At 38.5% G+C, this 23,320-nt stretch overlaps 1 protein-coding gene across 1 annotated transcript in view; it reads right to left on the bottom strand.

Moving 5' to 3' along the window:
* RASGEF1A (RasGEF domain family member 1A) overlaps positions 1–23,320 on the bottom strand; it is a 174,659-nt gene that overhangs the window by 46,876 nt on the left and 104,463 nt on the right. The window contains exon 2 of the mRNA XM_075025618.1: positions 9,337–9,451. Coding sequence (XP_074881719.1) covers positions 9,337–9,378 — 42 coding nt within the window. The 5' untranslated portion in view covers positions 9,379–9,451. The remainder of the gene's footprint in view (positions 1–9,336; positions 9,452–23,320) is intronic.

The raw sequence follows: 23,320 nt of genomic DNA, 5'->3' as shown, positions 1-23,320 counted from the left end.
GAGATGTTATCCTTGCCCAGCAGTAACTGAAGCTCTAAATCCTCTACTCCGTCTGCTGACAAGTTTCCTTTAGCACAACCCTTTAAGAAAGGAACTGTTAGCAGAGTGTACAGCTTTTACAGTGCAGTTCTGAGTCATGATACTGGAAGGTGCTGAGCAGCTGTAATGCCCATCAATTTGTTATTATTAATTAACAGAGAGAACTGCTTCATGCAGATCCTCCCTTTCTTTCATGCACTCAGCCTGACTTCTTTATTTAGTTTTTTGTTGTTTAATTTGTGATCAAAATGTGAAGATGCTGCTTTTGTGAAGACATCTATGTAAATGAAGACATTATTATTTATTTCTTTAGAATACGCAAATCAAATTTCATGTTCTCATTCAAAGCAGAGGGTCTTTTCTCCTGGCTATCACCAGCCTACAGGGAAAGCTGTTGCACTTTAATATAATTCCTGAACCATTAATCACATTGACCATAGTTTTGCAAGAGGCAAAGCTTTAGTTGCTTACAGTCTGTTCTTTAAACTTAAGCTATTTATTTACTGTGCATCCTCACTCCTCCCTTAAGACCTTCAGAAGTGAAAAATGTAAGGGTATACCAGTTTGTTCTCTCACTTAAGTGTGCAAACACTTTTCACAGCTTTTTTCTGTGGCAGAAGCAAGGTCAAAAGATGTGGCAGAAGGTAATATAAAATAATGTGTCCAAACTAGATTCTGGTTATAATTTGGAAGCATTCAGTACTGCCATCTGTTTGGTAGTCCTGAAACACATATGGATGCTCCATAGCACAAGTCAGAGAAACCTGGCAATTGCTCTAGTTTGCCCATAGTCTCTGTGGTTCCCAGGGACCTGGACATAATGCAGAGATAACTGGGGTCTGGTCGTACCCCATCTCAGTTTACTGCCTTTGGCTGCTGCTTTGCTATCCTAGCTTGCCCTTCTCCCTTCTCTACAAGTAGTGCAGACTTACTCTTCTCAGTTCAAATGATCATCAAAGCTACCGGAAGATGTTATCCAGCGTTACCTCTGCAGATATCGTCAGCATATGAGATGAATAACGCTACCCTTGGTGTGTTACGGCTATTCTAGTTTATTCTCAAAAATCCAGTTTGGCTAAAATGGTTGCGGGTATTACCGAGAGACTTACAGTACCAGTTTTAGGATTCAGTTACTCTGTGTTGTACAACTGTCTGTTTTTGCATAAAGAAAAAAGAAGTAATGTTCATTTCTGTTATTGCTTGGTGGCAAAAACTGTAATGAGGTGTCTATTGCTGATGATAAACATGTACAGTCCCTGACAGCAAATGAAATTTTGGCCAGCTAATTCCTAGCCTGCATTTTCCTAATTTCTTGCCCTTTGGTCAGTAAATTGTGTTGGTATTGCTTTTGCAGATTATTTTTATTTCATTTTAAGACCTGTTTCTCATTTTAAAAAAAGAATTAAAACTTTTATCAGAAAAATCAGACTTATTTCCAATCTATTATTTTTCACTGTCAGTTTCCTAACCTATTTCCTTCCTCAAGGGACTTAAATATATGAACTTCTAAATACAGAGATAGGCAGTTTTTCTCCTTCTATTTCTTTTCTTTTTAAGGGATTTTTTTTTTTTCTCTAGTGCCTGTGAGGCTGGAGCCCTGGAGATTTCAAGCTTCTTTCATCCTCCAAAATGTCAGCAATTTCAAAGTAGTGGGTTCCTGGATGATTCTTTTTACATGCTCTACAGTAGTCTTCAAACTTGACTTGCAAGCTCTTTCTCTGCAGGTGAGAAGGGAGTGCGGGCACGGGACACATTTATACCCTAGACTCTCTGGCTGAAACAGTCACCAGGGAGAGGAAAGCACCCCGGCGCAAGCAAGCTGTGCATGGTCCAAAAGAATGACATTGCTTTTTGCATCTCCACCCTCTTTTTGTGGCCTCCTTCTGAAATTTGCAAAGGAGCAAACTCATGCAGCTGAGAGCCAGCTTTAGGATGTCTTAGCTTTCTGTTCTTGTAGTGGAAAGAGACATTAGAAACCATCAAACAAAAACAGCTATGTCAAGTCCCTTTCTGTTGCAGTCTGTGATCTACACGCTGCAAGATCTCTCAGCCTTCAGCTAATTTTTCTTCTTCCTGGGTTACAAACTACCACATGACAGAGCTGGAGATTTGTAAAGGCTTGTGTGGGGGGGTCCAGCGTGTCTCTTCATTTAGACCAGAAGATGATGAGGGGGTGAAGGGAAGCAGGGAATGGGAATAAATCCTATTCCTGGTAACCAAACCCAGCAGTGGTAATGAAGAGGCTAGCAACTGATAGGAGAGGAATGAAATTAAGAATGCTGCTATGAAAGACAGCTGGGCTGCATGACCAGGTTAGTACAGAGAAGGGAACAAGGCAGAGAAGCAGGTACGTGCTGGGGGGAACAGAGGGAGATGTGGATGAGCTGGGAAAGTAGTATGTGTAAGGAGGGAATGCAGAAAAGAGGATGAAGAGATAGGAATGAAGAAGTGGGACAAGGCCAAGTAGAGTATGTGATAATCTTTGACCTTAAAACATTAAAGGCATTTAAAACTTGTCAAAAGTTATTTTCTCCACAGATGTTTACTGCGTATTACTTTCTTAGAGGAAGGAAAGGTGCTTCCTATGTTAATATGAAGGAGGAGTTTCAAGACAAATGTCCTCTTAGGTTTGTGTGGTCTATTCTGGGCAAAAAAGAAATGGCTGTGTTTAAAACAAAAATATCTGTGTGCAACAAAAATATCTTTTTTTTTTTTTTTTATTGTATATTATGATATTGAGGAATGGTCACTTTTTCCTTCAGTCTGTGCTCAGGATTTCCCTATTTTAAAATGCGTGAGGGGTGCAGCTGTTACACCACTTTTATTTCAATGGTATGAGCAAGGGCTTAACTGTAGCGTAATTAGAGAATATTGTTTGACAATTCAGGAAAGGATCTTCTAAACATTTTTCTTTGGGAGATGACCTGTACCCTTCCAAGGAAGAATCTTCTAATTCTGGCTGAAACATCCCCCTTAAATTTTCAGTCCTTAAAGCATAAAAAATTGATCCACTATTGCCAGACAGTCCTCAGAAGATTGGTTGTTTCATGTTCTCAAGGTGCAAACCATAGTTTTTGGATGTAAAAGCTGTTATTGAATCTTAATTGAAGTCTGCACAGTAATAACCTACAGGCAAGATTCTGCAAAGCATGAAGATACATTGTTTGAGTTTCTTGGAGCTTGGAGTAATCTTTATGGCTACAGATAGATGACTCTCTTTCCATTTAAGTATCCTAGAGCATATTTAAGGCAAGTTTAATTAAACCAAATCCATAATCAATTATTGTTCTTTCCCTGCTTCCCCTTCATTGTTAAAGTCTTTTTCAATGGAATGTTAAGTACCCTGTCAAATCTTTCAGTAATACACAAAAAGGTTATATTAAAAAAAAGCTACGATTCTATTAAGAGAAACTCTACTCCTTTTTTCTGAGTGAAAAAAAGCATGACCAGTTTAAGAACAGGGTGAAAGAATTTCTTGGACTTAATTTTGAAGAAAGTTTAGCAGTTGTGAAAAAGATGAAAGTGGTAACTTGGAATGTGTATTTTCATAGGTACGTTTAGGTAATAACATCTTACGTAGAAGAAAATCCCAGATATTTTTTTTTTTTCTTCTCTTGATATGTTATTTTCTACTCCCATGGAAAGAAAATAAATACAGGATCTAGATGCAATGCTTTCATGCTAAACTGGAATGAAATAGACAATTCTTGTTTTGCTTCATGTTGCTTTGTCCTTCGAAGTGTACAAGAAGCAAATTTGGAAGGTAATGTTTCATGAGAGCTTGTGGTTCCCAGGCTATCATAGTGTTTGTCATCTTGTCTCGGGTGGTGTAACTGAGTGTGACAGATGTACTACAATTTCCCTACCACAAATAGGAATGTTTCTTTTACTTATAGGCTGCTAATTGCTTAGCTGTCGTATTTTGCAAAGCTGTGTGAAGATAAGGAGGAGGGAACACTTGGAAGAAAAGAAAAAAATCAAACCATAGTTTTGGTGCTGTCAGAGGAGTAGGTGTTATATGTGGGAAGTAAAGGTGTAGGGAAAAGGAGTGACATTTACTGAACTTATTGCTCAGGCTCCTTGTAGTTCAGATGTGCCTACTGATGGTATTTGTAGACTAGTCCATGTGTGAAAAAGGAAAAAAATGACCTTATACTTAAAAAGGAAAAAAAAATAAAAATCTCTAGCCTCCATTCTGTCTAAATCAAAAAGCATATTTAGCAATTCAGAGTAGTCTTTTGTGCCTTCACAACTGTCAAATCTGTCACATATAAAGGCTACATCAATGAAGGGCATGTATTATATTAGAAGTGCTTAATGCCAATAAGTAAAGCCTGGTGAAAATTTAAGAACAGGTATAGGGGGTCTTTAGCTGTTGACTGCTATGATTAGCTGAATGCCATATGGCTCAGTTGCACAGTTCTCTGACTTGAAACATCATCAGCTATCCTGCATGAGTGTAATATCTAAAACTAAACATACTGCAGAAGACAATTGATATAAGGCTCCACAGAGAGCAAACCTACCTGCTCTTTATTTACTCTTTAAATTTTTGGTGGGTGAAATGAGCTAGGCAGCACTATGACCATGCTGTTATTTACTCCAATGAAAGAAATAAAAATATTTGATGTGTTGTTTTCATGCTATTAAGCTCCCAAAGGCTAACTACTGTGAAGAAGAAAATGTAATATTTAGTTGTCAAGTTTGGGATTAATGGATTAGGATGCATAGTTAGTAAAAATCAGCACTTGTCACATCTGTGTGAGTCCCATGAGCTATAACCATCTTGAACATCTCTATTGTTCCAGTCGTTTTCAATTTTGTTTCCTACCCTGCAGAATTTCCCAGGAGATGTGATGGGTCAGTAGCAGGCCAAAGAAGGACTTCAGACATAATCTAATCAATATTGTGACAAACGTAATGCAAGAAGCTATGTCACCTTGGAATCCCAGTATATTTTATCAGCTCTGCGCCTAATGAGATGTGACAGCAAGGTTGATCTGTGACTCCTTAGGACAGGAGAGAAGTTGTGCAAGGGCTTGTGAAAGGATGGCTGTGTGACAAAGGATAATCTAGCTCCATGATGACCGCAGATAAAGGTTGAAACTAGGGGTCCTTACTTACACATCAAATAGTTATTTTAATAACCTTCATTTTCAAGTGAACTGTTTATTCATTTATTACATTTTCAGCTCCTCTAACATGTCATCTATATTAAAAGAGATGGTAACTTTATCTGTTTCAGTGGAAGGTTATGAAATTGGTTTCACATATTAGAAAACAGTAGTCACTGGCTTTATATGTATTCCAAGCAAAGCACTTTCACTTCAGCCCTCTGTAATGGTTTAATATTTTATTTTGAATTGCCCCTTTTTGCAATCACATACAACTAGATCACTTGTTCCACCAGTATGTGATGTTTCTATGAGACTAAAGTCAGTGACTTTTACTTCTTTTGTCCTGTAATTTGCTCCCTCAGTACTACTTTATCCTAAATGTAGCTGCTACCTTAGTAATCTTTGCTGATGTATTCTGGTGTGCACTCTCAAATTTTTGTGCCATTCTAGTTTTGAGGTGGCAGCTTTGCTAGAGATTTTTTTTACAATAACCTCATTTTCTGTGCTCAGGATTGCATATATCATTACCAAATTTGACAGTTTCTGTCCTTAATTCTAATCATTCTAGTTTCTCTGCCCAGCTAGGTTCGTCGAGACCCTCCATGTTTTGACCCATCTCATCTGTTGTCTTTATAGTTTCTTTGTTCTTAAGTGTTATCCATGTACTGTGATGCTACCTCTACCAGGTTATTCTCAAGGCATTTGCTTGCTCTGTCCCTTTACCCTCAACTTTCCACCTCAGAATGAATGGTAATTACTGTCAAAATGTTCTCATGCATAGAAATCCTGTGAACATATAGACTATCATTTGGATATCTGGAAACTAGTTATGGTATTACTATCATAACTATCAATGTTGGTCAAGAAGCTCTCTTATCTTATTCCTTTTCCTTGGGGAGATAACCTTTGAAGTATTTTGTGAAAATTTACCAGTTTCTTCTCTACACATAATATTTTAACATGAAAAATTATATTGCTTGTCCTTTAATTTAAGAGCAAGCTGTTTCTGAATCTCATTTTCAATTATTGAAGTTTTCTATATGAGGATTTCCATAAATTGCCTTGATATGTAAATAGTGGAGCAAAGCTGCCTTATACTTTTTTACTAATCCTGCAATTACATTCCATAGAGCCTTTTTACTTTCCTTAATATGAAACTAAGTCCTCCTCTCACCTCATATGCACTAAGAATTATGGACATGGCAGCTAAATCCAGCTTTTAAATCCCAGGCATAGTAGCTATATGCTATTGCTGTTCACTGTCTCTTTCTAATAAGCTGTAAGCAGTGCAATACCTTATTAGTTAATTTGAAAATCGTTTCTCAAGGGATTGCATGGCTTATGTACATCAGGTCCCTACCAATCCACTTAAAGCTTAAATTCACCAGACGGAGAAACTCAGTGAGGGATTGGATCTTATTTGCTGCAGCAGAAACATTAATTTCCCTGTAAAGTACCAGGACAGCATTTTTGATCTGGCAGAAGTTCTACTGAAAACACCTCTGAACCACATTTTCTGGAGATGGGAAGTCTCACATGTCTGAAAATAACAGCTCTCACTTTCTAATAGTTTTTATTTGTGATATACCAAAACCTGCTATTTTTTTGATCTTACAGCAAATTTTTTTTATTCCATTGCATAAGCTAACAAGGTGTATTTTTTGCAACTCATATGCACTGTTACTCTTGAAATTTCAGTGTTGTTATTGCTCTTTGTTTGTTTAATTAAGTTGGAAAAAAAGGGACTGAGAATGAAACCTTTGAGGTAAAATACCTATCTTTGACTCAAATATCTGAAACTTGATTGTTGATGTTCTGGGGAGCACCACCTGAGTTTGGGATGGGCTGACCCCAAAAGGCAAATTCAAACATCCCTAGAAAGCTGAACTTTGATTCTGTGTTTATGGCTTCTCAGTGTACTGCATTACTTTAAACCTGCCTGCACAATATTGAAATCATCTCACTTTGTGAGTATTCATTCAAATCGGTGTTTCTGTCTTTTCTGGTATTCCACTCAAGAGGAAAAAAAAAAAAATTCATGTACCACAATAACATGAAATATCAACCTCTGTTTCCATTTCTCCACAACAGCATTGTATAAAGCCGCCACCATGTAATCTTCCTTATGGATGGTATCAATTCATTACATACAATCTAAGTATGACATAATACACAGAATAACCAGTGAATTATAAACTGCATCACAATTTTAAATGTGCTTTCTCTGTAACACAGTATTAAATTACTTTCACTATATCATGTATGACTAGATGTCTCCCAATGGCTGAACTCTGCCATCACTGCAGTAGCAATACCTAGCACAGAGATCCTCTCACCGTAGTTTGCTGCGAGGCGTATACACCTCCTAAAGCACCAGCAGCACATGGGAACAGACAGTATAGAGCACAGTGCTGTGCAAAACTTACCGGGGTCTCGAGGACCATGTCTCCTCAGAGCTGGGGCACCCCACACGCCGGAGTCTGTCCCTGCTTTATGCTGCTGCGGAAGCAGATCTGCTTCGCCGCTCCTCTTTCGCGTCTACGTTCAGGCAAAGCGTGCTGGGGACTGTGGTGAGCCCTGTGTTTTCCGTTACAATTATACCCCAGAAAAACTGAAAGTACTACGGAAGGTAGTGCACAAGAGGAAATTCTGAGTCTCAGCCTTCCACTACGTAGGGGTCATGTGCTGGGCTGCTGGGTAGTGACTGGGAACTTCCATTCCTGTCCTTGAGCTATAGCGAAAGCAAGGCTGTTTTGCTGTTTTCTCTACATATAGGGTTATAGGAATTGACATGCTAGTTAAGACCAGCGTACAGATGCTGCGAAGGAAAGGAAGTAGGTTTTGGGCAGGCATTTCTAACTGGCTGCTTTCTTGTATCATTGCTGCTAAAATTTCTCCAAAATTCTGGCTTTGATTTGGTATGATTTTAGAGCAGCATCTCTCAAATGTCTTATTTTGGGGGGGGGGAAATATATAATGCCTACAAAGCTACCTGGGAATTGTTTACAATGTTTTCTGTGGAAATCTGACAGCTAGAAACCAACAGCCTGGAATGAAACTTGTTGACTTTTTTTTTTAAATCAATTTTCATTTGACCATTCTTTGTACTTGATTTTTGCACAATAATGTCCACAGTATACCAAACGTTCTTCAGAAGCTCAGTTAAATCATGCAAAGAAAATACTAGATGTATTCTAGTTGGAAACCTGAATCGGTTTCCCAAAGGTATTATATCCTTGATAAGTAAAATAATAAGAAAGGAGGAGTTCTTTCTATGCCGTGTATGTCTACAGTGTGAACTCTTCCATGCAGAGGCAAATCAGGAAATAGCAAAAGGAATTTTCTATCTAGGTAATGTTAGTTTGTAGTTAACAAAGGCAGCCTGTCAGTGGTGAGATGTTTTTTGTTTTGTTTTTTTACTGGGTTTTGTATAAAGGTATAGAAATTTAAATAAGGATGTAGAAATAAGGAGACTAGGGAAACTGGAGACAAAGGAAATGAGGAAGAAAGTACAAAGGTGATTGCAAAAGACTTTGACATACCTTTATGGAAATGGAGCTGCCATTTCCATACAGGAAATGTGGAGGACTAGTTTAGAAAGGGAAGGTAACGAGATAGGGACATTATTATATGCTAGTAGAATAGATTTGGAAGAGGTTAGTGGAATACATTTAATTTAATCTTGCATGGGGCTTGGCACCCAAGAAGAACAATAGTAATGGATAAGAAGGATGTGACTTTTACAAGTGACGTGTGTTCAGATGAGATCTGAGAAGTGGATGTGGGAGAAGTGGATGACTGAGGAGCACATAATGAGTCTCTTAATCAGAGATTTGTCTGAAGTGATGGAAGGAAAGGATGGGGGGGGGAGCGGAGAGTAAGGGTGTTTTGAAAGAAAATATCAACAATACTGTATTATACAATGAACTGTCACCACTGTTCAGTGTCTTTGCCTGCATCTCCTAGTGCACAATTGGGCTTCAAATAGTTCCAAGATTCTTTTTTCTGCACCTGCTTACAGAGTCTTCTAACGTCTGAACTAATTTTTCTTCAAGTCTAAGGCTGCCCAGTGTGATTTCTGAACAATATAAATCTCTAACTATAAATTATCCTACACCAGTGCTTTCAAGTAAAAAAGAAACTTCTATGTAAGAATCATAAAAAGCAAAATAATACTTACTTTGCATTTCTTTACAGCAGCATTGCACAGTGGTTCTGCCATCCAGCCTTTCCCAGTGGGTGGACTTCCAGCTATTTCACTCTATGATTTTTGTCATGTGTCTTGCCTCCTTCCCCTTAAAACAAGGGGTGCAATGGATTACTGTTCAGAACACAGTTATTTTCCACTGAAAATGCATTGTAGTATCATAATAAAATTTGACATGCATCATTTTAGGGAGGGGAGGGTCATAAGAAGGAGGAAATAACACAAATTATGGTATTACAAAAAAAGAAAAAAAAGGCAGAATTTTAAATACTAGCTGCCAGGAGAAGTGCAATAGGAAAGGAGTTGGAAGGGTTAAACTACTAAACTGTCTTAAATGTGACATAAAAATAAAGAATATAGAGGAACTGGCAACCATTCTGTTGACATCTAAGATAAAATGGACTGAAGAGAATCAGGTTTGAGCTTTTTCAAGACACATTGTAGTTATGATAAACACAGAGATAATTCACAACAGACCAACTTCAAAACAAACTCTTGAAGGTTTTTGGTAGGACTTGGGTTTTTTTCAGGTTTTTTTTTCTAAAGGAAATTCACTGTTGCTGCACTACTAAGCTGAACCTCGTTGTGATTAGTACTACTGAGTTGGGTGCAGGTATTTGTAGTTTCAAGGCATTTTTTTTTTCCTAAATATGAAATTAAAATAGAGCTGTGAGCATGCTGGCTGGCACCAGCCACACAGGTTTGTTACAGCTGAAGCTCTTTTCCTTTAGTGATGGCACTAACCTGACTTGTTCTTCTCTAAGCAGGTATTTCTTTAGTACGAGACCTCTACCTTTTTCAAATTTGAATTAGTCACTGGAATTAAATATTGGGGGAGCTTGACAGACAGGTGGAATAAGGACACGAAACTCTTTTCCCTTGAAAATCAGACTAAAAAAATAACGCTTATTTGCATAAAACATGGTGACTAAATGTATAAATATTTTATAATATTTTACACCAAGTAGGGTAACAGTCAGTTATGAGAGTGATAATAACTTCATGGCCATAAGGAATTAAGGACTAAATCTTCATATACTTATACCTTCAAGTCTGAATTTTCCAAAGTGATTCAATGTCATCAATGAATTTTGTTTTCAGTTAGTGTTTGATCAATCTCTTAGTTTAAACCAACTTTTTAAAAACTTCTAAGGCTCCTGTGGTATCAGTTAATCTATAGGTTATTTTAAATCAAAGTAACTGTCTGTTTTCAAAGCAAAAATCTGATTTCTTTTATTTTCATTATACAAACAGAAGGAAATACAGGAAGTAAGCAAGAAACATGAAAAATTAAATTTTGACTTTGATATATGTTGTTCTGTTATTTTCATATGATACAAGGTTTTTCCTTAATAATATCAATGAAGAAATGTTGCTTTCTTTCCATGCTAACAGCTGCAGATTTTGCCTGGAACTGAAGTGAAAATGTTGTTTTGTTTGTAGTTTTTTGTTTGTTGTTGTTTGGGGGTTTTTTGTTTGTTTGTTTTAATAAATATGTTCCTGATTCAGCAGAGCTTCTCCAACGACTTTGAGGGTGAAGATGACTTCTGTATCAATAATTCAAAGACCTTCTGGCAGTCCTTCAAGCTCTGCTGCAGATGCCATCAGAACCTAATGCAGTAGGAACATACAATTGCATTTAGATTATGTTATCAGTAAACACAGTTACTGGGAAACCAGCTATGTTTATGAAGCTTCCTTGTAAAGATTTCTTTTTTCAGTAGAGCCTGAAGTGCTCAAAGGTACTGACTTCCCATTGTAGGGTATCTCCTGTTGCTGTTCCTGTCTCCTCATTGGGATGACAAATAAATCTAGAGCATGACATATATCATTTTGCCTGAGAATCAGAGAAAGCCTCTTTGATGCCATAGCCTAAATGTGATCCATGTGCGGTTACCAGGCAAAGTTTGTCTTGATGTTCAGTTTTAGCAAGATGTGATCTTTTGTAGTTGCTGCATTACGAGTTAGGCATACGCATGGGTGCAATCGACACTTTGTCATTTCTTATTCTGCTTCTCGCAACCACATATTGCCCTTGAAAAGTCTGAATGGGCTCAGCTTTGGCGGAAGGTGGGTGTGCCCATATAGGGTTAAACTAGGCTGTGACTTCAAAAAACTGTATGCAGCCAGCTTCTCTTTTTGTAAAGAGAGCAGCTTCCTGCTAGCACTGATAATGCAATATACCACTGTGTATATAAAATGGAAATCCCCATCCCCCTCAAAATGTTATGTAGTGGAACCTACGGCAAGTGTAAAAACATGATGGTATGTTTATTTTTGGAGAAGTGGGAAACTACTGTGGGAGTAAAAAGTGCTTACGTTTTTTTTTTTCACCATCCACCCAGTTATTTGTAGACAGTGGTTTGGAGGAAAAGACAAAAAAAAGCTAATAAAATCCCAAAGAAATCACTGAATTTTGGGGGATATTTTTGCAGAACTTGGTAGTAGAGGATAGATACTTGCTATTAGAGAATACAGTACTGATGCCTCTTCTGCTGCATCTTCCTTTTGAGATATTAAGATAATATTAAAATAATGCCCCAAATATAGTTTTTAAATGTATAAGTGGTGTTTATTGTTGAACGCAAACAGTTGTGATTTTTCCTAATGTAAAAGACCCATGTATGCTGCAGGCTTAAAATTAGAAGCACTGTACTTCCCAAGAAAGCTGTAAGAATGCTGTTGACAAAAGATGTGTCTTATGTGGGCAGATTGTGATTAATATTTCTAATTGTGAACACAGACATAGTCGTCTTTTGTCATTGGAAGTCACTGACTTTGGAAGGAGGCACTTTTTTCCTCCATTTTTGATATGTGAAGGTTGGCTCCAAGTGTTTGGCAACAGAGTCCATTTCTGAATCTTACTACTGCAGTTTAGTTTTGATGGAGTATTATCTCTAAGCAGTGCCAAGGCTACTGCAACATATGAATACGGATTTCGTTTTATTTTTTTGTACTTGCATAGCGCCTGTATTTTGACTTGTACTTCATTGTGATGCTAAAAGTTATCTTGGTGTCTCCTCTTGCTTGTACCAGTTTGTCGTTATCATTCATCAGTGCCATTGATTCTGCTGTTAGCAAAGCGAAACTTTAGAAGAGGAGCATGGGAAATCCAGAGATTAACAGTTTTTTATTTCCAATTAGTTGAGGCCCATGAGCATTGGATAACAAAAGATATCTTGTTTACCAGGTCGGAAGTTGTCATAGTGTGGGTTCTAGGAAGTTCAGCAGGTTGACTGGCATCTGAGAGATGGAGTAGTTGTGTAAAATGGTGCTGAGACTTTTTCAGTTGGCTGCCTTTTGGGGCTAGTTGCTGTGTTTTAGTCCTGGGCCACGGACAAAGTAACCTCAGCGGTGTCAGCACTGTGGTGCTGATGGAGAGGTTAGACTTATCTGGCACCCCGCTGCATTTGCGGTCTTTCCAAGACGCTGAAGGCTCTGCTGCAGTGACTGTTACAGGACCCTCTGGCAGAGCCCTGTGTAGTGACTGCTTTGAGGTAATACTGACCTAGAACAGGGAGCTGTTACTGGATTTTCATTGCGTTTTGCCAAAAGGGAGAAGATGCTAGTCATGAGAGAGGAAATTCCAAGCAGCGTGGTCTGATATGAGATGGGTAGCAACTTGGCCTGGAAAAGGTGATTATTAATCCGTTATTCCATTACTCAACTATTACTCTAGGAAGGGATTTGCAAGGGTTGCAGGAACTAAGCATTTTTTGATGTTGAAACTTTTATTTTGAATGTAAACTTGCAAGAGTTAAAATAAAAGTGGAAAAAAATAGTCCTGGTTTTTCATATGTAGGAATTTTTACTTTTTTTTTTTAAAATCATTTGTTGAGTAGTGAAGACTTTGAGGAAATAGTCCTTTGAGCTATTTCTCACATACTATGAATAAAACTGTGTTCCCTTTCAGTTTTATTTGAAGTAGAAAAGAGGAAGCACTCTAAAAAAAGACCCAGAATATCATTGCATGATGTCTGATTTGTGGCTTACTGAAGATTATCTTTGGTTGCCCAATACAACTTGTTGTTTAAGAGAGTGTTGGTGAGAAAGAGAAACTTTGTGCTTGAAACCAGCTTCTGTATTTGAAAGCAAGCCTCTTCTTTTTTCTGATCATCATGACAACAGGATGGAACTAGGTTTGATTACGTTTGTCAGTTAAACTTTGAAAATACAATAAACCCGGAAATATGTCAGGAAAACGTATAGATTATGACTGGTACTATCTTAAGCTTTTCCTTTAAAATGGAGATAAATTTCCCTTTAGCTATCCCTGGTACACTGCTTATAGGTTAACGGCTAGTAAAGGAGGTGAAAATTCATAATTCCTAACAAGTCTCTAAAAGCACATCTTCACTGCGCAGTGGAGAATCACGCAGATACCCCAGGCTGTGCAGCTTTGAGTTGCTGCCTTGCATGCAGTGCAGATCAATGCTGTCAGAGGCACTCACCTATGGAAGTAGTACAGCAGCATTAGCCTAGTATTGTGCCAAGGCTTTACACCAGAGAGTGGGACTTAAGTCTGTAGAGCTAATTGCAACATATAGACCCTTAAAAAATGGACAAAACGTGCTGGACAAAACTCACTTCAGCAGTTAGTTTATATGCATGTAAGAAGATGGAGTGATCCTACTTCTTTTGATGATGCTTTGGAAAGTGACCCTGGGGCTGGGGGTTGTATTTTAACCTCAGGCTTTATCTATAGCTCTTGTTTCATGCAAAAAGCTGCTCTTAGACTCCCAACCCTTATTCCTCCCTGTGACACCTGTTCAGTTACATATTCAATTTTTTAAAAGCATGGAGAGACATAGACCAAATTAAAATGTTTTCTTCCATACTGGTTTCACTGTGAGCTCTTTTCTTTTGTTGTTAAGCAAAGGCACCGTGGATTAAGTAATTTCCATAACTTTTTCTGCAATTTGTTGAAGACATTCTTGTCATACTGATCTAAATTACTTTATTACAGAGAATACATCTCAGAAATACATCACGTAAAATAAAGATGCAGAGCTTAGGCCACAACCTACATGGTCCCATCTCTGCCAGGGCCTGTCATGTATGAGCCGAGCATGGCCATGCTACTAATAATAACTACAGAGACGCTATCTGTGGAGACCTTTCAGGGTGGCAATAAATGTTTTGGCCACCTGAGCAGGGAACAATTGTGTGGTATCAAAGGCAGAGTCTTGCCCATGTTGGCAGTGCTGCAAAGACTACAATCCCCTGTTCTCCAACTGTTGTAACAGATCATAGCAGAATGTTGGTCCTTTACAAAGAAATGCAATGTTTTGCTACCCATAACAATTACAGGACATAGAGTAAGGCATATATGCACACTGACAGTTTAGCTATATACTGGTACTATCAGTCCGATTAAAACAGTGTAATCTTGGGAGTGTCTGAAGACACAAGTTGGGACCAAGTCCATTTTCTGGTTCTGCTGTAGATTCCGTTGTGAGCTATGTGTTATCTCCCTTGAGTCTGGTTTGATATTCACATGGCTATTTTGGTATTGACTCTTATTTTTCTGAAGCATTCTTGGAGAAGTGGAGGATGGAATATATATTTTTCCATTTCTTAATTCAAGTTTCATCTCTATCCATGTCCTAATGAACACTTTTATTTCAGTACTTAAAACTTGAAATGGGCAACTAATTGGCAAGGCTGTACTGTGCCTTACTGTTTCATTATGTAGAACTCTATGATGCTGAATACAGGGCTTAAATTACTTAAGTCCACTGCTTTTTTTTGTTTAAAAGCATTTCTATTTGCAAGTCAGAGGGGGAACTTCTGGCTGTAGAATTGCTCTACACTTTTCAGGAAATAGGCTATTTACTGGGGATTTCCTTGGTGTGAAGCAGGTTGCTTGGCACAGGCTGAACGTTTGCAAGTTTTGAGCCAAATTTTCAGTGGCCTATCTCCATTCCTGGACCCTATCTCCATTTTTGATCATCCTTCTTAGCACAAATATTTGTACTCAGATTACACTGGAACATTGATTTCCTCTAAAAGCAAGTGTCATCACTGGTGAATCACTTTATATTTGCATTAATAGTGAACCATCCTTTGTCGCTTACTGAAGACTCTCCAGTTGAAAAGTTGTGTTAAAAGGTAGGGTTTTTTTTCTGTTTTGTCTTATTGCTGTGGCTGTGTTTTGCTTTACTTATGTTCAGGTGGTTCTCTATAGCTTGACTGTTCAATGAGAGCAATCAGTGTATGAGCTGATGCTTTCAGCTATTATCTGTTGCCACAGTCTTGTGTTTTCTGATGTCCCCCAGTGCGTGTCCCAGAATAGAATGAGGATCCTCTGAAGAGCATGAGACCTCAGGCGGTCACCACATGTGACCAAAGCAGAAGCTGTGGAAAATGCAGCTATCCTTAATTCTGAAAGGGAAAACCCAGCAGCTCAAGTGAAAAAATCCAGCCTGGAAAGCACCGAACAGTTTCTCACATAAATCTTCAGAATCTTCAGCATTGTTCTTGTTTACAGGCAACTCCAAACTCTTTGATCTCAAAATGGTTGTACAGTCACAATGTTAGAATTGTTATAAAAGGTGTTTGAAAGTGATAATGTGGAAGATGATGAACACGTTTGAGAAGCAGGCTTTATTCCAAGAAAAAAAGGCACTATGAAAGAGGGTGCCAGAATACTTCTGGAAAGAAGGGGAGCTGGTGTTGCAGCCAGGATGTGTTTCATTGGATCGAAGTGAAAAGGAAGTGAAGAAAAACTTGGACTTTGCACACATTATGTAGTCATGGAAAGCAGCATATATATTAAGAGTTTGAAATTTTCTGCTAATAAAATATTGCTATTATGGTAACACAGGCTTACAAAATAAGCGTGGACACTTCAGGATCTGGGCCGAGGGCCAGCAGACAGTGAACTTGGCTTCTAGCATGAATCACGATGATGTTGTTCTCAGTAACATGTTTTCCTGGTAGATGCAAAAGGCCGCTCTATGGAAGACTGACTTGAATGAATAAATAAAGCTTGCTGTTACAAATGAAACTCCCCCCCCACCCCGCAAAAAAAAAAAAAAAGCAAAAGCCACAACTTGGTCGCCATTCCACAGCACTCTAAAGAAAACGCACCAGGAAAGCCTCAGCCAGTGGATTCTTATCTTATGGCTGTGTGCTATGTACAGGAGAAAGCATGATTCTCATATATCGGGATAAGGTGGTAAAAGAAAATGGTAAGATGCTTGGCTTCAAAATACTAAGAGATTAATTTTGTTGTCATACCCTTCCTTTTTTTGAGCATATTCTTGAGCATATTTTGCATGTGTGTGCTTTAGCATTCCTTTGTCATGTAATTCTGGTAGAAGCATCCCCTGCCTTTTATGTTTCTGGACAGAATTTTCTTTGCTAAAGCTCAGGCTGCATCTCCTTCTTTGGATTGTTTTAGTATTCCACACTGTGTTGTGGTGCTTTTATCTATCTATTTATGTATTAATTTCAAACAGTGAGTGTTAGGTTGTGCTCTAGCGCTTTGAGAGTGAAACATCACACAGAGTGAAAAAACAGAGAATTAGAAACTCTGTGTCCCAACAAAATACACCCCTCATTAGGCTGAATAAAAGTATGGGAAAAGCACTGGAAACCGATGCTGTGCTGAGCACAGTCTGCAGCTCATGAGAACTACACCATTTAGGGTAGCATCATTGATAATGTGTAGCTGATTCAGGGTATTGAGAAGTTACCTATTCCTTCTCATTGAATGATGTCTTCTGTTTGAATCAACACCTTGCCTTTACATTAGCTTGATGAAAGTTTTATTTCTAATATTTAAAAGTATAATGGATACTGTCACAGGCTACTATAAACAGCTTAGGGATTTTATTGGCAAATTGTAAGAAATAATTTAGAAAAGCTATCTTCAAAAAAACCCAAACAAAAAACAACAGCTGCCTTTCCTTCGAGCAACTCTGCATCTCTTTACCCTCCTTTTCTCATAACCAGTGGGTGACAGGGTAGCATATGATTTGATGCTGAGACTTTCTCACAACAGAAATGTCTCCATTCTAGTTTACAGTTTGAAAAACTGTCAGTATGTATTTCTCAGAAAAACTTCTCATTAGCACTACGTGCTTGCTGTGGTGAGGAAAACGTGACCAACACAGACACCCTTGATAATTACAGAAATGAGACAGTCATCACCACAAAGAAACACAGAAAAACCCCCAAAACACTAGTGGGTGCTGAAAATTATTAAGACCTGTACTTCCAAGTCCCTACTCTGTTGTAGCAATTACTTTGTGCATCAGTTGCCAGCACCTGTTAGCAGTTCTTTGCATTTCAGTTTTCTCACTGTGCAAGGTAGTATCTTCTTGGGGTTTTGGGGTGGTTTTTTTTTTTGTTTTGATTTTGTTTTTTTCTTTGTTTCTTTTTCATTTATCTTCTTTTTGGAAATATTTTCCCTGCCACTGATGATGTGGGAGGTGCAAGTCAGGCGTGGTGAGCACTTGCTTACCCAAGAGTGGTTTTCCCAACAGCAGCAGCACAAGGAAAAGGCTCCCCAGGGCTCAGCCAGGTGCCGGTGTGCCCGCTGCAGCACTGCCGCCCGCCTCCGTGCAGGTACACCCCTCCCGCCCTTCCGTCCTTCAGTTTTATACTTTGCTCAAGAGAATCAGCCTCAATCTGGCAGTAACACGGTGCCAAGTTCAGAGGTGAGCAGGCACCATGGTAGCTGTCACTGAGCTCGTTTAGCCCAGCATAACATCTACTCTTTGTCATATGTTCATCTATGCTTCAGGAGAAAAACAAGTGTAAGTGTGACATGAGCAAATACAAGCTGAACTGATCAGGAATAAAGGTGAGAAATACAATTTCTCTGCCACCTGATTATTTTAGGCATTTATTTTCATAAGTCTATGTGTTGGTTTATGTTTGGTATTTTAGTATGAGGTTTATGACAGTGGTATGCGTGTTCTGATCATGCTGCTTCGAAAGCCAGCGTTGGTATTTAGCAGAAATTTAACCTGATCAACTAATTTTCGTGGCCATGATGAGCTGGGCACCAAAAATGCATCATCTGGCTGATTTATTAATGCGTGAGCTGATGTACCATGTATATAATGTAGTTCTGGCCACTGCTGTAGTCCCGGGAAAGCGTCAGGGCCTAAAGCATATCTAAATGCCACCTTTCGTAAGAGTAAACTTCAAGGTCACCATTAGAAATGACATTTTATTCTAACTTCCAGGTCCAAGAAGGTGACAGTGTGTGAGATTCTCAGCTGAATTAATTGTTAATTCCATTAGAATCATTACATCAGCTGAAAATGAGGCTCAGTGCCATACAAGGTGATGTATGTAAATAGATGTCATAGCCATGTCCTATGCTCTCGCCCGCCACAAACCTGCAGACTGATTCTCACTTGGGCGCTGGGAATATGCCTCCATGCAATAGCACGGAGAAGTTTGCTCTCTGTCAGCAGTCTGGCTTGGTGATTCATGGCAAGTCCAGTGTGAGAGCCCTAGAAGGATTCTGATCTACCGTTGTGCCCACAGAGTGACAGATCTCGTAGGCCAAGCATCATGTTCTTCTCACATTTTTGCTTTGCAGATTCCACGTAGCAGCTGCCATATACCCAGCTGGTAAGAGACACTTTGCCCATTCTGCTCTGCTCACGGAGATATAGGCTTCTTTTATCCCACCCCTCTGTCGTATCCTCAGGGACCTGACTAATCCTTTAATTTCTGTACATTCACCTTTTTCCTTATGTGCCAAACCAAAGGCTTTGTGTAAACCCTTTTGTTTCTGAAATCAGTGTTAACCATTTGTGAGACATCTGTCTAAAGACTCTAAAGCATGCTACAACCAACAACCAATTAATCTTTACTGTGGGGAACTGGAGTTTATTAGATTATTTTTGAGCAGGTGGGTTCGCTGGCTACAGGATGTTGAATGAGTTACTTAAAATAGGGTGCAAAGTCTCAGGAGTGCTCTTTACCTCTCAGGTTAACAATAATTTAGTAGTCTTCCTTCACAGACTGAGAAGGAGCCCCAAAACATAAGCAGTACCACTAACTTTATTTTTCAAATAAGGCAACATGTTCTCTGCTTAGTGATTTTTGTCTGATGCTGTTCTGAGTTAATGGCAAAGCCAGGTAAACAATCCAGCTCCCACGACATCCAGCCCTGTGACCCACTCAGCTCATTTATTGGTACAAAACCCACGAAGAAACTCATAGCAATACTGTCTCTCTTTGTCTGACCTTTCATCACTCCTTTGTAGGTACATGTGGGAGAACTCTTTTTCATGCAGATTTCCAGTAGAGATAACGTATAGTGTGTACAGGTGAAGTAATTTCAAGGGCCTCAGCTTTCCCTGAATTGAAGAGATTTTGTAAAAAAAGTTTTGTAAAGCTACTTCATAATTAATCATAGCCCTATGAAAGTGAATTGCAATTTCTTATAGATAACGTAGGCATGTGATCTCCTGTGGAAAGCCTGATTAGTCTGTATTTAACAAAACTAATGCCATTCCATCCACTGAGGTGATTGCCAAAATATATTAAAATATTTTTTCTGAAGGTTCTTAAGTCCTTCCTTGTCATCATTATGTGATACTAAATACATCTTAGCTGATTTGGAAGACAAGTATTATTATTCTTTTTAGTTTTTTCTGCAGCTGAAAAAGGAGTTTTTCCCCCAATTACTGGATGCTAAATCTCAATTAAGAGTAGAATTCTTCTCCCTTTTTTTTTTTTTTTTTTTCATTTTTCTGATTACTGTAGCATGTAGGGACACTAGGAGTGATTGCTCTCTTAATATCAAGGGTAGAAGTTATTTGATTTTTTTTTTTTTACTGTACTATCTTTTCATGGTGTATGCTTCTCTTGAGAAGAATGTTATATAGTCTAATTTTAGATTAGGTACAGATTAAGCAGGTTTTTCCTTTTTTACTTCTGCATTATATGGATTATCTCATAAGTCATTAACATTTGCAAGTCTGTTGTGTAAACCTTTCTGCTTTCACATCTATTTTATACAATGAAGACTTTCAGTGGTGGGGTTTGCTCTGTCTTGTTGGAGATATTTCAGGAAGAGCATCATAGAAATGGGGCCTGGAAGTAACCTGAGATACCACTTTAAATCCACCCAGGACAAGGTACACAGCATTCTTGGCACATCGCTTTGAAATGGCTCTTTAAAGCGGTTAATGAAAGACTTGTTTGTGTGTGTTGTAAACAAAATAATTACAGTCTTTCCTTGTAGGATATTTTCCAGTATTTTTCATTTCTCTTGCTTTTCTCTGGATGCTTCCTGGGTTTTTATAGTTTGGAGCTCAAATTTGGGCACTGTATTCCAGCTGGAGAGACACCAACGTTGAAAAGAGTGGAATAGTTACCACCACTGCTTACATATAACATTCTTCTCATCTCTTATTTTAGCAATCATGCTGAGTTATATTATTGCCTCGTATTGTGATCCGCTACACCTCCTACTTACTGAGTTCCTCTGTTCGTGTGAGCGCATTTGCTAGCAGTGCTCTGGGCTCATCGTGCACGTGTCTAATCTGAACTTTATCCTGTTATTTTTAAATTCTAGTTTGCCAGGAACACTTTGAATTTAAATGCTGTCTTCCCAAGTACATCTCCTCCCACTTTGGTAACGTTCCTAAATTTTTCATGTGTAATTTAGATCATTGTTGATGATGTTCATAAAATACTGAGTAGACTGGGCAGAATACAGTGCAGACCCCATATAATCCCACTGGAGACAGCTTGCTAACACAGTAGCAAGCCACTGATAACTATGGCTCCATTATGATTTTCCAGCGGATCATGGGTCCAGCTTATGCTGATTCCCTGCGGAGGAAACTTTCTTAGGCTCCATTTAAGAATGCCCTCTGTGACAGAGCAAATAGCTTGAGCCATAGTTAAGATATGTCACTCCTACTGCTGTATCCTAGTTGCTAGGCCAGTTATCCTGTCAAAAAAAGGAAGATAGACTAGTTTGATGTGATGTGTTCTTGACAAGTTCATGTCGGCTATTTCTCATCACTTTATTGTGCTCTAGGAGCTTGCAAGTTGATTGTTTTTCTTCATGGGTCTTCCTGAGCATTACAGTTAGTGACCTTGTATGTAATACAGTGAGTCCCTCCTGCTTCCACCATTTAAAATGCTGTGTTCATCTTTCCCCAGTAATCTAAGATCTCCCCTTCTATGCTCTTTTCTGGTTACAAAACAGAACGTTATGGAATTGGTGCAAATAGAATATTAGAAAACTAATTACATATCTATTCTCATGAGCTTCTCATCTGAATACTGCAGCTATTAGAGGATTAATTAGCTTGAACAAACATCAAATGTTTACAGCTAACTGATTTTTCAGCTTTACATCACGCACAATACCATTATGCTAAATTTGGTGTGATTTTTGCACACAAACTTCAACAACAACAAACTCTTGATACAATACAGTTAGTTTCCAGGACAATTTTTGCTGGTTTTGCACCAACATACTAACTGTCATGCTAAGTTGCCCTGTTCCAGCCCTGTTGCAAATATACACTTCAGCCTATTCAACAGCTCCCGAAAGAAGCATGTCTGCGATCCACCTTGACAGCCATTGCTCAAATATATCCAAGTATCTTTGACAAAAATGGTTAACAAAAACCGATGCTGATCTATTTGCATTTCTCAGACCTAAAGATGCACAAAAAATAGAGCAAAACGGGTGTAACTGAAATGTCAGAATCCAGGGGTTTATTCCTTTTCCATATTTGCATCATCTGTACGAAGCCTACAGTTGCTGTATTCCACATCCTTTCTCAGGTTCCTATTTATAAAGAATGCATGTAACCGCTTAAAATTTTTTGTTGTTTCATTCAAGTCAAAGAGTTTATTCCCAAGCTTAGCAGTACACATACTTGCAAGAGATTGCAGGAATGTGCTTCCAGGAAATCTGCTATGTTTCTTTTAAGCATTATCACAAATTCAACTGATGGCATTTGAAAGAGCAAAACCCTTTGGGTCTTTTTGCAGCGGTTCATGGTATCCTGTTTCATGAACTGGTAGGTCCTCTTGTTGCCTCCTATAACTCTCACCTGCACTCTTTAGCCCTCAAAAATACCAATGTTTGTTTATTTTAGGACTACAGATTATGATAAATGACCCTCTGACTGCATTAGTTCTAGTAAAAACATTAAGATAAGATATTCTCTGGATGCAAACTGCTTGGGTTACATTTGTGGAAAGAATTCATCTGTGTCATTTAGTGTCAACTCTATTGTAGAGCTGAATTTGTAGGCAGTTGCTATCAGCTTTCTTCCTAGCACCATACAAGCCTGCTGTGAAAAAGTTTGTCCTGAATAAAGACAAGTACAATTTATCATTTACAACTTGTATTTTTAAGGAGTCTCTGTCAGCCAAGCAGACAAGGTCTCTTGTTTCTCAAGCTGAATATAACAAAGCATGGCAACGAAGCATCTCATTCAGAAATATTAGCGAGTTATTCTGAGCTGTTGTCTCTTGGGTTTGGATTTGGCTTTCCTGCATTTGATCTCCTTTTGAAGTTGGTAGGGGGATTTCTGTTGATATCAAGGGAAGCTTGATCAGATCTCTTATGAACAGAGCCAGTTAAAAGTCACAAATTTAGCAGGATTGTTGTGGGTTAAAGATCACCTAAATGCCATCAGTCTGCTATAAATGGGGCTGCTAGTGTGATTTAATCACAGATAGTATCTGTTCTGTTGATGAGCATTTTCCTATGCAAGAATAATGACTGGAACCGTTAATAATGTGTGATGACCTGTGTGCAGAGATTTTATAGCATAATTCTAATTTCTGGAGAGCAGAGGATCACAATTAAGAAAGCTTACTAGGGTACTTTTTTCAATGTTAACAGAAAAAAATACATTATTAATCAGGCTGTTCTGAAAATAATGACGAGCATGCTAGGAACCAAAAATACCACTGTGTGTTATTCCCCAACACACTTATAGGAAGGTCC

This window comes from Buteo buteo, chromosome 4 (genome assembly GCF_964188355.1).
Source record: "Buteo buteo chromosome 4, bButBut1.hap1.1, whole genome shotgun sequence".
Classification (NCBI taxonomy): Eukaryota; Metazoa; Chordata; class Aves; order Accipitriformes; family Accipitridae; genus Buteo; species Buteo buteo.
The sequence above is the reverse complement of the archived record's forward strand: the minus strand, read 5'-3'. Positions and strand labels throughout refer to the sequence as shown.